The following is a 14,471-nucleotide window of genomic DNA, read 5'->3' on the forward strand; positions in this document are numbered from 1 at the left end:
CATGGAGGCAAATACAAACAACCAGCCAAGAGTTGAAAGGGACTCCCCAGAAGCAGGGGAAATGGGGGAGAGGGTCAGACAGGGCAGGAGGGCTGTTGTTTTTCATAATAAGCCTCTCAGAACTATTTGCTCTTTCAATGTGAGTAACTGATTTTTTTCTAAAGTGCAAGATATAAAACTGTTTATAAAGCTCTATGTTTTAGGTTAATCTTCTTTATTGTTTTATAAAACTTCCAGGGAATTCCCTGGCAGTCCAGTTTGGGACTCAGCTGCTGAGAGCCCGGGTTCAATCCCTGGTCAGGAATCTGAGATCCCACAAGCCGTGTGGTGCAGCCAAAAATTAGAATTAAAAAATGTAGCGCTTACATAAAATAAGACACTCTAGACCAGGGTCAAAATGTGACCTTGGATATACCGAATTAGAATCATGGAGCCGTGGCGGCAGGGGCATGGTTTAAAATGCAGATTCCTGGGTTCAAATTCCAGACCAAGTAATAGGCACCTCTAGGGGTGGTGCTGTGGAACCTTCACTTCTAACAAGATCTCTAGCCGATGTGGAAACAACTGCTCTAACTCACTGTATTACTAATTCAGGAGGCTCAATTAAGAAGCCAATAAATCAATGTCTAAATCAAGGGGAAGGGGGAGGGTATTCCAGACAGGGCACTATGGGTATCATAACTTCTACCTGAAAGAAACCCACTCTATATGTAACTCAATGTGCATGTTTCTTTTCTTATCAGAAACAAGTTAACTCTTGTTCACATCTAAAACAAATTAACTCCCTTCCACAGTGAGTTCACTGGAAACCACCCCACGTGCAGGAAACCCTCCACTGGAGCAGCACTGCTTGTTGGGTCACTGGCCACACTGCATCCAAACATATCAGAGGAGCTGGGGGTGGGGGAGCAAGAGACACAACACAGGGGCTGCTCTCTGGGGGAACGGTCCTGTTAGCTGACAGACTCAATGATGCTCACTGTCCTCGAGTTATTACAGGAATGAAACAAGGTCTGTCACCACGTGGTTGTGTCATAACCACAAGACAAAGCTTACTAGAAAATCTCTACTTGATACAGATGGCCAACAAACACATGAAAAGATGCTCAACATCACTAATTATTAGAGAAATGCAAATCAAAACCACAATGAGGTACCACCTCACACTGGTCAGAATGGCCATCATCAAAAAAATCTATAAACAATAAATGCTGGAGAGGTTGTGGAGAAAAGGGAACCCTCTTGCACTGTTGGTGGGAATGTAAATTGATACAGACACTATGGAGAACAGTATGGAGGTTCCTTAAAAAGCTAAAAATAGGGGCTTCCCTGGTGGTGCAGTGGTTGGGAATCTGCCTGCCAACACAGGGGACACGGGTTCAAGCCCTGGTCCAGGAAGATCCCACATGCTGTGGAGCGACTAAGCCCGTGCGCCACAGCTACTGAGCCTGTGCTCTAGAGCCCGCGAGCCACAACTACTGAAGTCTGCGTGCCTGGAGACTGTGCTCTGCAACAGGAGAAGCCACTGCAATAAGAAGCCCACACACCGTGATGAAGAGTGGCCCCCGCTCGTGGAACAATGTCCGCGTCTCTTTTCCTACCCTGCAAATAGGTTCATCAGTACCATTTTTCTAGATTCCATATGTATGCGTTAATGAACGATATATTTTTTTTCTTTCTTCAATCTGTATGACAGACTCTAGGTTCATCCACATCACTATAAATGACCCAGTTTCGTTCCTTTTTATGGCTAATACTCCGTTGTATATATGTACCACATCTTCTTTATCCATTCATCTGCTGATGGACATTTAGGTTGCTTCCATGTCATGGCTATTGTAAATAGTGCTGCAATGAACTTTGGGATATATGTATCTTTTTAAATTATGTTTTTCTCAGGATGTATGCCCAGCAGTGGGATTGCTAGATCATATGGTAGTGCTATTTTTGTTTTCTGTTTTTTTTTTTTAAATTTAATTAATTTATTTTTGGCTGCGTTGGGTCTTTGTTGCTGCGTGCGGGCTTTCTCTAGTTGAGGCGAGCGGGGGGCTACTCTTCGTTGCGGTGCACGGGCTTCTCATCGCGGTGGCTTCTCTTATTGTGGAGCATGGGCTCTAGAGCACAGGCTCAGTAGTTGTGGCGCACGGGCTTAGTTGCTCTGTAGCATGTGGGATCTTCCCGGACCAGGGCTCGAACCCGCGTCCCCTGCATTGACAGGCGGGTTCTTAACCACTGCGCCACCAGGGAAGCCCCCTCCCCATTTTTTTTAAAGTCCTGACACATCAGGATCATTTTTTAAAATTAATTAATTAATTTGGTTTTGGTTGTGTTGGGTCTTCGTTGCTGTGCGCAGGCTTTCTTTAGTTGCGGCAAGCAGGGGCTTCTCTTCTTTGCGGTGCACAGGCTTCTAATTGTGGCGGCTTCTCTTGTTGAAGAGCACGGGCTCTAGCCACGCAGACTTCAGTAGTTGTGGCACACAGACTCTAGAGCGCAGGTTCAGTAGTTGTGGCACGGGCTTAGTTGCTCCGCGGCATGTGGGATCTTTCTGGACCAGGGATGGAACCCGTGTCCCCTGCGTTGGCAGGCGGATTCATAACCACTGTGCCACCAGGGAAGCCCTGAATTACCTTTTAATATTGGATTACTTTTGCTAAATGCTGAGTCACTGGGGTTTCCAGGCTACAAGGTCACAGTATTAGGTTTTTTTCACAGACCATGACCACATGTGTTGTGTTGTTCAAGCTGAGCTGATGGTGCGCCCACAAAGGCTGCCTGAACAAAGTGCTGCATGAGTGTCCGTGCCGACAAACGAGGCAATCTGTGCACCCTCGGAGTTGTTCCAAGGGCTTAACCAGCAACTGGCCTGGAACAGCAGCTTATGCTCTTATCAGTAACTATGCTACTTCAAACTGGAAAAAAGCAGGACATCTCCCAGGGTGTGAAAGTTTAACCTGCTGCCAAAGCAAACACACACACACACACACAAAAAAAACTACAAAATGAACACACAGTCCTTATATTCTCAAAAAGAGAAAAACCCACAACAATTATTTAGTTTAACATTTACCCAGATCTAAAGAAAAAGATGTCAAAAGATAACCTAGGACATATACATACGCACGCACCCCCTGACCCAGATAACCTAAAAGAAAAAAATAAGGGCAAAGTTCTGTCCAAGATAAATTTATCTTCGTTTCTGGAAGATGTTTCCACGTCCCATTCCACGTCCTCTCCCTCTTGCGGCCACTACAAGGTGGGGAAGAGAAAGGACAAGGCCAGGTCAGTAAGGACTCATATCACAGAGCAGCCAGAGCCCTAGGACATGGCCCAGGAAGGGGACTGAAACGCCACCCCGGCCAGCACCACGCTCACCCCGTCACATTTCACGGGGTAAACAGAGACCCTGGGAGGGGCAGGTGCCTGGCATCAGAGCTGGAGAGCCCTGGACTCCTGCCTTCCAGCCCAGCACTGTTCCTCACCAGAGGCAAGGCCTTGTGGCAAAGGTGGTTTGGGGACCCAGTATGGGAACCATAGAAAAGGTGACTTCTCAGAGCTGGCCCAGGGTGAGCTAATAAAACATGACAGATGCATTTAATTCACACTTAAAATTCTGAAACAAACAGATGTTAAATGTTAATATCTATTAAATCTGGGTGAGGGGTTTTATTATTCTTCGAGCTATTCTGCAGGTGTGAAATATTTTGGAATGGGGGGAAAAAACCAAAACCACTCCCCACATAAAGATTGCTGTTCTCTGTGACCCAAAGGTTCTAGGAGACCAGTGGCTTTGAAGAACAGGTGACAATATCCTGACGGCTACTAACTGGAGCCTCACCCCTCTCCTCTTACAGAGCCTGGGGCTGGCACAGGCACAGTGGCTCAGGCAGAGGTCAGCGGGCCGAGGCAGACTCACTGCCAAGTGCCTTCTAGTGCACGGTCACTGGGCTCCTCCCTTTGCTAGAGAAGATGGTATCGTTACACAGTGACAACGAGGGCAGCCCTCCTTGAGGAAGCAGAGAGAACAGCAGCTGTAGCACAAAGCTGGAACTTCTGAAAATAGTTCCTTCTCCAGGACAAAGGTCCAGAGCTTTGGTCCCATCTCCCCACAACTATCTCTCTTCCAGGAAGGGCAAGGAGATTCTCTGATCAGTTTTTCTGGAGGGCATTTTAAAGGGTTACTCTATACTGAGTCTTTAAACTCAACATATGTACTGCAGCTAAAGATACTGACAGAGACGCTGGTGACTTTCCTGCACTGTAAAGCCTTTTACCAATAAATACTAAGACAGTTCCTAGCGACTGCATTTGCTTTCTTAGCTAATCAACATGGCAGAACTTTTCAGGACCCACATACAAAACTCTGGTTGGGCTAACCAAGAAAAGAGGTCAGACCAAGTCACCGGGAAAAGGCTAGTCCCACTTTTGGAAAGTGGTAAAGGAAGGACTTATTTTCAAATGTAAGAAGTTTTGAAAATGAAGTCAGCCCCCTTTAATGGGTAAAGATGGCTCAAAACTGCTTACTTATCTGAAAGTGGATCCCCCCCCCATTTCCCTTATTTATATTGCGTATCAGGAGACATTCCCAGCCTCAAGAGGAACTATTATCCCATTGCTTTAGGAGTCAGCTAATCAACACCACAGTGCCTCTAGTCAGCAAACTAGGCCAGGGCAAGCTTCCCCCAGACACCCCAGAATTTCTGAAAACAAAGGGCCTCCTAGAGAGTCATTATAGGAGACTTATCTACTCTTTCATTTAAGTCCCCATCTTCTTTCTAAGGAGCCACTTTGGAGTTTGCATAGCTCCTGTGAATGGGATCAGGTGAGGCAGACAGAGAAGGCAGGGCACTTGGATCCCCCAAGACTGCAGGGAAAAGGGGTGGCAGTGGGTATGGAGTGGCTCAGGTCAGGTCCACCCCCATGCTCCAACAACAACAGGGCATTTCTAAAAGGTACACGACACACCCACATGTCACAACCAGTGCACAAGGAGCACCTACCTTGGGCCTTCAGAATAGCAGCCTTTCCCCGACCGGCCCCCGAGCCTTGGTTTTTATTTTTCATGCTCTTTAACATGGGTGCGTTTTTCAGCATGTCAGGCAAAATCAGAAAGCGGATCTTGCTGCCACGGATGTACACCTGCTCCAGCTGTGCCACTCGGCCATCTCTGTATGTGACTGTGATGTTGGACATCTGGAAGGGAACCACCGGCTCATGAGTAAAGGCCAACAGCACCAGTGGAGAGCAGGGTATGTGAAGACAAGCCTTGGCAAAGAGGGGAGTCCAGAAATGCAGAAACTCACATCACTAAGTAAAGCTGGGGGAACTCCAGAGGGCCTATTGTGTGCGCCAGGGACTGTGCTCAGCACTTCACAGATATGGTCCTAACAGTGTGGGATTTCCCCCCCCACCTTTTTTTTTTTTTTTTTGTGGTACGCGGGCCTCTCACTGTTGTGGCCTCTCCCGTTGCAGAGCACAGGCTCCAGACACGCAGGCTCAGCGGCCATGGCTCACAGGCCCAGCTGCTCCGCGGCATGTGGGATCTTCCCGGACCGGGGCATGAACCCGTGTCCCCTGCATCGGCAGGCGGACTCTCAACCACTGCGCCACCAGGGAAGCCTGAGATTTCCCATTTTTAAAGATAAAAAAACTAAGGCACTTGTCCAAGGTCCAACAGCCAGAAGGCAGGGACTCCTGATTCAAACGCCTGGACTGGCCCCCAGAGCCCCAATTCTGCCATCCTCGCTCTCCCACCAGCACGTGATAAACTAACTGAAATGGCTTAGAATTGCTTGTCCAAACCCTGTGTCCCCTCCCGTATCTGCCCAGCACATGGACTGCAAAGGCGCCATGAGGGTTACGAGCGTGCACCAGATGCGGTCCCTGACCTCCCAGGGGACACACTCGAGTAAGTGAGACAGAGCCCCTCTGGCTTGGGTGACAGGGACTGAGAAGTGGGGGTGGCAGTGCCTGCACGAATGGCTCAGAATACAGGACAGGTGTGAGGCGAGAGTTCACACAAAGACCAGACAGGACATGGAGCAGAGGAACTGGGACTGAGGGCAGGGTCGTCACCTCAGAGACTATGGGGCCATGCAAGTTTGTGGATAGAGGCAGGGCAGACAGGGCTAGGGCGGCACTTCGGACAGATGAATGCGTCAACCATGGGATGGGGGGTGGGGGATGAAGGGGGGCTTAGAGGAGAATCCAGCCAGGATACTGGCCGGGCGTGGGAACGTGACACAAACCTGCCAGTGCCAATCTCAACAGGCACCACGTTTATCAGATAAAGCAGCTTATTTTACCAGCCTTCTGGATGGAAAAGGACTACAATTTATTCAGAATGGGTCAAGCCTACATTGGAGAGAGGTGTGCTGGCTCCCCAATTTCTGCTGCTTGTTGTCACCTCAGCCTGACTTGCTCTTTTCTTCAAGTGTTAACTGGCCCCCGTGGCCTCTGCATGAGCGCCCAGCGGCAGAAAGATCAAACACGCTCTAAGGCTGCCCTGCAGCTGCCAAGCCGCCTCCCCTCCAGCACATCCTGGTACATCTCACTCCCTCCTCTGTCACTGCCTCCCCAACCCTCTCTGAGAATCCCTGACAGAGGCTGTTACGGAAGATCAACAACACTTACACTGAGTGCTTTCACAAACGGCACGTGTCCACCTGGGCTGAAGCAAGAAAGAGCCCAGCATCCCTAGTCCTATTACAGCCTAGGAACCAGGCGGGCCGCTGCCTCGCGCTCTCTCCACGGCACCAGCAGAGAAATGGCCGTGCCGTGTATCCCTCCGCCGGGTACACAGCTTGTCAACAAGCCCGAGCTGCGCTCGCATCATGAGCTAAAGGCAGCAACTTGTGTGAACTCGGTTTAAATGAAAGTCAGGCAGGAACACCCCGTCCATTCAACTCTCCCAAACAGCCACAATGAAACACAGATGGCATAAGCCAGGTGCCCAACTGCAATGACACACTTTGGGGAGAGAAGATCTTAGTACAGACCGTCTCTGTACTCATTACCCACATGTCTGGGGCCGGGTGGAGAGTGCTGGGTGGCCAAGGATAGTCGGTCACAGCATCCCAGCTGCGGGGCACATGGCGAGCAGTCAGCAGATGTTCACCCCCTCCCTGTCCCACCATCCTCATTTTCCTGTCTGGAACCTGACCGTCAGAACTGAGGGCTTGATGCTTTCAGAGGCAATGGGATCCAACAGGTTTACTCTAGGCCTCATTTTAGAGACTGTCGCCAAGTTCACAGACTTGGGAGTCAGACACTTGGGTTTAGATTGGCTCCTTCCATGCTTGGTCACCCTGGGCATCTGGAAGCTTGTCCTCAGAGAGGTCCTGTGATGATTCAAGGACCTATTGTATGTAAAACCCCAGCATAGTACCTGGCACAGAATGGGCATGCAATGAACAGAACCTTCTGGCACTATTAAGCACACAGCCGTTTGGAGACAGGTCCTAGTTTGACAAGTTAAACTAAGACTTCAAAATACTTAACAGCACCCAGTAGAATTTAGAGTTTGGTTTCTAAATTCTACTCCCAACCTAAAAGAAAGCAAGGCTCCTGAAGAAATGGCTGATTCCAGAGCTGGGTTAGGGAAGGTAAAAGATGAGCCTGTAACAAGCATCTTATACCAAAAGGTAGGGATGTGCTCCCCCAAAATGACCAGGACACACCAAAGGACACAGGAGTCAGCTTGAGAGGCTCCTACTGCTCAAATCTGGGATAACTGGAACATCAAAATAAACACTGACAGCAATGGATTGTAACACCCTTAACAAAACATATTGACAGTATGAGCCTATATTGATAGTAAATGAATGGATAAATGGGGGGTAAGGGAAGGCACTTCCATACAGCAGACCCAATAAATACAGAAAGAATGATGGAAGAAAAACAAAAATTATTCTTTGCAACCGTAATAGTAAAAAGATTCAAGCAAGAATCTTCACGGGAAGCTAAATGGGGCTGAGGAATGGGACAATAATGAGGAACAGAATGCTCACAAGGTATTTACTTAAAGAACCTCCCCACAAAATTCTCATTAGTTACAAAAGGAAAAGGAACATACAGTGGAGAGACCACATAACACCTTAACCAAAAGATCAAGGTTAACATTGCAAACAAGGGGCAAACAGGTGTTTAGGCCTGACTGACCCTCTGAGGAGACAAAAATCACACAATAACAGCCCATAAAAGCATAACCCAAATCTAATTAGGAAGAAGCATCAGAGAAACCCCAATCAAGGGATATTCTAACAAAATAACTGGCCTCTAGTCTTCAGAATCATCAATGGTGTGAAAAACAAACTTGGAGGAACCGTCCCAGACTAAAGAAGCATCAAATGAGTTGACAACTAAACCCACGAGGCAGAGAGGACTACACGGCCATAAAGGACACACTGTGCACCTGTAGAAACTGGATACACTGCAGGTTAAAGTACTGACTCAATCTTGGAGTTCTTGAATAACTGTACTATGGATACAGTAAGAGGAAATATACACAGATATACACAACATATTATGCAATAAAGGAGTATGATGACTGCAATCCACTCTCAAATAGCTCAGAAGAAACATCTAGGTAGATTTTTCCACAGACCATTATGCCACAGCCAAGAAAACAGTTCAAATAGTCCTGTCACTGACAGGGTGATCATGCCAAAGCCCCCAAAGCATCATTTCTGCAGAATCTATTAACTATCACTTTTCCCCCACCAAAACGTCTAGGAATTACGTCACTTTAAAGATAATGAAATTTTGGATTTGGCCCTTACTCTCTTTTTAAAAAATAACATTTACTGCGCTTTATGATCACAAGCTTAACACATGATTGTCACTTTAAGGTAAGAAAAATATTTTTTTAAATTTAATCACATATAATTTCCCACGAAAAAACAACTATTCACTTTGGTCTTCCTCAAAAACCTTTTTTTGTTTTAAATTTTATTTATTTATTTTTTTGGCTGCATTGGGTCTTCGTTGCTGCGTGCGGGCTTTCTCTAGTTGCGGTGAGAGGGGGCTACTCTTCGCTGCGGTGCATGGGCTTCTCATTGCGGTGGCTTCTCTTGTTACGGGCTCTAGGCACACGGGCTCAGTAGTTGTGGCTCGCAGGCTCTAGAGCACAGGCTCAGTAGTTGTGGCACATGGGCTTAGTTGTTCTGGGGCATATGGGATCTTCCTGGACCCGGGCTCGAACCCGTGTCCCCTGCATTGGCAGGCAGATTCCTAACCACTGCGCCACCAGGGAAGTCCCCCACACCATTTTTATAATAGAAAATGTTATTAAAACCCAACATCAAATGGCAAACACTGAACTCCAGCTGCCCTCTAGCAAAGAACAAGCAGAGAGACAGCCAAGAGGACACTCTCACCCCCAGAGGGCACACTTACTGGGACTAGGAAGAAAGGAGAACAGCAGGCACCATCGGCCTCCCAGCCTGGGGACACGTGAGTCAACTGTGCTGGGTGCTCATCACAGTGGGCTCAGCTCCGCCACAGCCTGCTGGGGTCTATCCAACGCGCCAGGTTTTGCTATACCCCGTGAGGCCTCGAATCTTGGCATGGGCAGGGTAACAGGCTGAATTGTACCCACCCCCCAAATTCATATATCGAAGTCTTAGCCCCCACCACCATGACTGTATTTCAAGACTGGATCTTTACAGAGGCAACTGGGCCCTAGTCTAATATGACTTATGTCCTTATAAGAAGAGATTATGATACGGACACACACAGAGGGAAGACCACATGAAGATAAAGGAAGAACACAGCCATCTATAAGCCAAGGAGAGAGGCTTGGAATAGATCCTTCCTTCATGGCCCTCAGAAGAACCAACCTTGCAACACCTTGATCTCGAACTTCTAGCCTCCAGAACCCTGAGAATAAATTTGTGTTGTTTAAGCCACCCAGCATAGGACTCTGTTATGGCAGCCCTAGCAGATTAACACAGGTGGAAGGAGGTGGCAGGCCCCCACTGTCTGACATGCAACGGCTCATTTATCCTGCACTACAGTCCTGAGGCTGAGGTGCTATTTTTATCCCTGATTTAGAAAGGAGGGAACAGAGGGTGAGGGAGGTCCAAAGCTCACGACAAGTCACACCAGGTGGCAGGCTGCAATGATTCCAGATCCATCACAGGGTCTGTGTGCTTTACTTCACACTGGCTACCATTAGAGAGAACACCAAGGGCACCCGGTCAGACACCTTACCTTCACGTTATAGATGGGAAGTCTGAAGCTCTGCAAACTCAGGAAGCTATCCAAATAAACAGCTGAATAAACAGACGAAGATTCCCATCCTAGTCTTGCATTCTACTCACCAAACTGAAGCACCTTAAAATGGATGAGGATGCCTTCAGCCAGAGGACTGGACCTATGACAGCCATACCTCATGAAGGCAAAGGAGGCCTGGCCCCACCAGACCTGCAGAGAGGCCACCCACCCACCCCTGTGGCGTTAACACCGAGGAGAGAAACCTGCAGTCAACAGATGTCTATTTCCCCAAACACGAGGGAACCCCCAGCTGGTCAACCTGGCAGGAAGAGGATGCTCAAAGCTACAGAGAAATCACAAATAAACCTATGAACCCTGTGAAACAATGGATACTTAAGACACCTGTCCTGCAATATGACCTTGGGTAAGTCACCTCACCTCTCTGACCTTCTGTTTTCTCACCTAGAAAATATCAACAGGTACCATATGTTGACATTTACAATGTGCAAGGCGCTGAGCTAGTTGCCACACACTCTCTCTCTCTCTCTCTCATCTGATCTTCAGAACAGCCCTGGGGTGGGGGTATTACCCCAGTGGCAGTCTTAGGAGTGCACTGCTCGGACTGGGATCCACCACAGCATTCACCCTGAAGCCACTCTCTTGTCAGGCTGCCAGCCAATGACTGACCACAGTGGGGTTATAGCGCCAGGCCACCTGTGCCCCATGCTAGACTCTTCCAATGAGAAACCTTCCTTTGCCTGGCTGAGACTTCCTCAGAGATACACTCAACCCTCCTTCCTTTCCCCTCTCCTTTCCCCAGTGTCAGACCAGCACCCCAGACTGAAAGCTCTCCTGCTCCCTCTCCTTTACCCTTTATTGTTAGCTTTCCCAGTCAATCTCTTGCAGAACTAATTCTGTTCTCATTTTACAGATGAGAAAACTGAGGTGATTAACATGCCCAAGGTCAATCAGAATTCAAAGCCACATCTGATTCCAAAGTCCAAGCTCTTAAGGAGAAATTATGTTACACTTTGTAAAGCGATGCCATACAAATCCACCTGACTATTAACAAAAAGCAATGCTGTGCCACGGGAAGGGCACCACATCAAGAAGTGGCTCCAACATTTATTAACAGTGACGTTCAGTAGATGAGTCCTTTAATCTTATTCTTCCTATCTTTTTTTTTTAAGGTTTATTATTTATTTATTTTATTTATCTCTGGCTGCGTTGGTTCTTAGTTGCGACATGTGGGATCTTTCATTGTGGCTTTTCTCTCTCTAGTTGTGGCGCACGGGTTCCAGAGCACGTGAGCTCTGTAGTTTTCGGCACATGGGCTCTAGTTTAGACATGCAAGCTCAGTAGTTGTAGCGCTCAGGCTTAGTTGCCCCATGGCACGTGGGATCTTAGTTCCCTGACCAGGGATCGAACCCACATTCCCTGCATTGTAAGGCGGATTCTTTACTACTGGACCACCAGGGAAGTCCCCTATTCTTCCTATCTTATGGATGATGAAACTATCACCAAACCTGCTTACCTCACAAGGTAGTTGCTATAAATGCAATCAAATGAGATGCCTCCTCCAAGAAAAATGGCAATAAACACAATATGTGAGCGGAAGATTCTGCTAACTGCAAAGCACTATGCAAACATATGGGGTAAATGAACAGTGGCCCCGAACCCGATGGTCCTCTTGAAGGTAGTGTCACTTTTCTTAAACAGGTCCCCAAAATATGGGAGAAAATGATTATGGGATTGGGAGACACAAAGAACAAAGTTAAATATTCCAAACTTCCGAATGGCTCTTATTTATACTCACATCCCCAGTACCTGTAGCAGTGCCTGGCACACGTTAGGCACTCGGTAAATAACTGCTGAATGAGAACTTCAAAAAGACCCCCAGCCACCATCTTTCTGTCCTCCAAGGCACAGGCTCAAGCTTCCCCCACAGCCTCAAGTGCAAAGCAGGATACCTGGCAGTTCATGTTGTCCTCCGCTTCAATGAGCTTCCCTCGATACACCTCACCAGTGTTCGTCTCACATGTCACGATGTGACCCTCAGCCTCATGAAGGACTTTAATCGGCACACCAATAGACATCTCGGCAGGAAGAGAGTTCTACAGTGAGAGAGACAACAGTTAGTTCACCTTTCAGAGCCCAAGAAGGCATGTGGCAAACACCACGCCCTCAAGGCCTGAAACTACACAAAACTTAGACAAGATGCCAAAGGTGCGTTTGTTATTATTATTATTATTTTTTACAGAAAAAAGTAGCTTAACTCCTAGCTTGAAGGACCTATCTGGGAAACACATGCAAGATGTGGGTGGGGAGGAACAGGGGAGCTAAAGGGAAAGCTAATGGGAATGAAAAGTTCCTCCCATCTCCCTCCCACTGTATATCGCTTACTTTTCATCAAATAACTATGTGTTCCCCAATACTGTGTGTTGGAGAAGAGAAGGTTGAAATGCATGTATATTTGTCAACCCTCAGTTGTAGGTAACGTCTCTTGGAGAACCTATGACACAGACCTGAGCTGTCCAAGGCAGTAGCCACTGTCTGCATGCAGCAACTGAAATTAAACTCAATTAAAGTGAAATAAAATTAAAATAGAAAATTCAGTCCCTCAGTCACATCAGCCACGTTTCAAGAGCCCAATGCAGTGGGCACTAACTAAGCAGTGCAGATACAGACCAAAAGATCCAGGCAAATCGAGAAGAGGCAGTGCATTTAATTCAACCCATTAACTGCTCTCTGACCCTCCACTTACTTCACCATCAAGGCTAAAGAGAAAATAGCGAAGTGTTCACAAAGTGACAATGTGCTACAAGCAGGAAATGCTTATCTTGGAGGAAAAACATAATCAGGGCGAGAGCCCGACTTGACCTAATTGAAAGGGAAAAGCAGTGGACTTTTTCTGTTCCAAGATGGGCACATCTTGTGTGGTCAAGAGAGGAAAAGGAACAGGAGAGGTTGGGAAAGACAGGCTCCCCTGGTGCGGAGCCTTAGGAGTGTGGATTTTATGCTGAACGCAGTGGGGGAACCACGGCAGTATAGGAATTATCCGATGGAAAGGCATCCGCACTTACAAAATGAATCGAACACGATTTAGAAGCAGGGAAACTTGATAAAAACTTGTGTAACAGTGTAGAAAGCATGAAGGGACCAGTGTCTGAAAGGGGGATGGAGGCTGAGATGCAAAGGGCTTTGAAAAGGATCACCCAGGTAGGATTTGGGGGAAGGAGGCAATCAGTCAGAAATGATCTCAAGACCATTACCTGAATGATTCAAAAAACACCGGCCTGGAGAGGTACAGAAACTGAAGAGCATGTACTTTGGGGAAAAGCTAACGAACTCACTCCCAGGCGCTAGTGAGGCGACGCTCATGTTTCGATGGCCAGGCTTCCCGCTCTTCTCCCTCCCCGAGCCCCGCAAAGCTTCCCGGCAGCGCGTCCTCCTCCAGTCCCCGGCTCCTCGCGGGTACCTCGGCCTACCCTCGCCCGCCCCCGGCCTCTCCTCACCGGTTCCGGTCTCCTCTTCCTTTCTGGTACGGAGGTGACTCTTGCGACTGCGAAGGCGTTAAGCGAGTGAATGGCGGGTCCCGCGCTCCCAGAATACCACGCGTTCCCAAAATGCCTCGCGCAGAGCCCGCCCCCTTCCTTTTCCTAGTGGCGGGCGCGGTCTCGCCTCTGCTTTCTCCTCACCCTGCCGGCTGGGAAACTTGGGCTCTGGTATAATAGTTCCGGGTCCGGAAGAGAGGGCTGATGACCGGACCCAGGTGCCGCCGGAAACATCGACCCTCGGGCCGGCAAGGGTAGAAGGGGGTCGCGTTTCCAAGCACCCCACACCAGCGACGGGCTGGACGGCAAGGTGGGCATCGGGGGCGAGAGGCGGTGGGGCCGAGGGTCAAGACCTGCCCTCACAATCTAACCTTGAGAACCCGGCAGCGCCAGGTAAGGGGCGCCCTGAGCGGGGCGAGTATCCCACCATACGGATAGGGAAACAGGGACGGAGCGGAGCGGGGGCGGCCTGTGACCGTCCCTCCAGGGGGTTGGAGTGGGACTTGGTCTCCCGGAGCCCCGCGCTCTGCCTCGGCCCGAGGCTGGCGGAGGAGCTGGCCGGGCAGAGGCGGAGCTTGCTTGGGGAAGAGCCTCTGGGGAGCCCGCGTTTGCCCGGGCCTGGGCGGAGCTTCCGGGGAGCCGGGCGGGGAAGGGGTGCGAGGCCCGGGAGGCCAGGGGCGGGGCTCCCGGGAGCCGGGACCGCTA

General features: G+C 48.8%; 1 protein-coding gene across 1 annotated transcript; it reads right to left on the bottom strand.

The window, feature by feature from the left end:
- Window positions 1-3,000: 3,000 nt before the first annotated feature.
- SNRPD3 (small nuclear ribonucleoprotein D3 polypeptide) lies at window positions 3,001-14,212 on the bottom strand. Its single transcript, XM_082852943.1, has 4 exons — window positions 13,728-14,212; window positions 12,183-12,326; window positions 4,998-5,190; window positions 3,001-3,246 (listed from the first exon to the last, which is right to left on the bottom strand). Exons 2-4 carry the CDS (start codon window positions 12,306-12,308, stop codon window positions 3,185-3,187), a joined length of 381 nt encoding a protein of 126 aa, XP_082709069.1. The 5' UTR covers window positions 12,309-12,326; window positions 13,728-14,212; the 3' UTR covers window positions 3,001-3,184.
- Window positions 14,213-14,471: the final 259 nt, after the last annotated feature.

Source organism: Leucopleurus acutus, assembly GCF_964270905.1.
Source record: "Leucopleurus acutus genome assembly, chromosome: 13".
Classification (NCBI taxonomy): Eukaryota; Metazoa; Chordata; class Mammalia; order Artiodactyla; family Delphinidae; genus Leucopleurus; species Leucopleurus acutus.

Excerpts from the sequence above, each read along its gene's own strand:
- SNRPD3 (XM_082852943.1), bottom strand. The coding sequence starts at position 12,308 with ATGTCTATTGGTGTGCCGATTAAAGTCCTTCATGAGGCTGAGGGTCAC. Across the intron at positions 5,191-12,182 it reads AGGACAACATGAACTGCCAG|ATGTCCAACATCACAGTCAC; the intron begins GTATCCTGCTTT and ends GTTCCCTTCCAG. Across the intron at positions 3,247-4,997 it reads TGCTATTCTGAAGGCCCAAG|TGGCCGCAAGAGGGAGAGGA; the intron begins GTAGGTGCTCCT and ends CCCACCTTGTAG.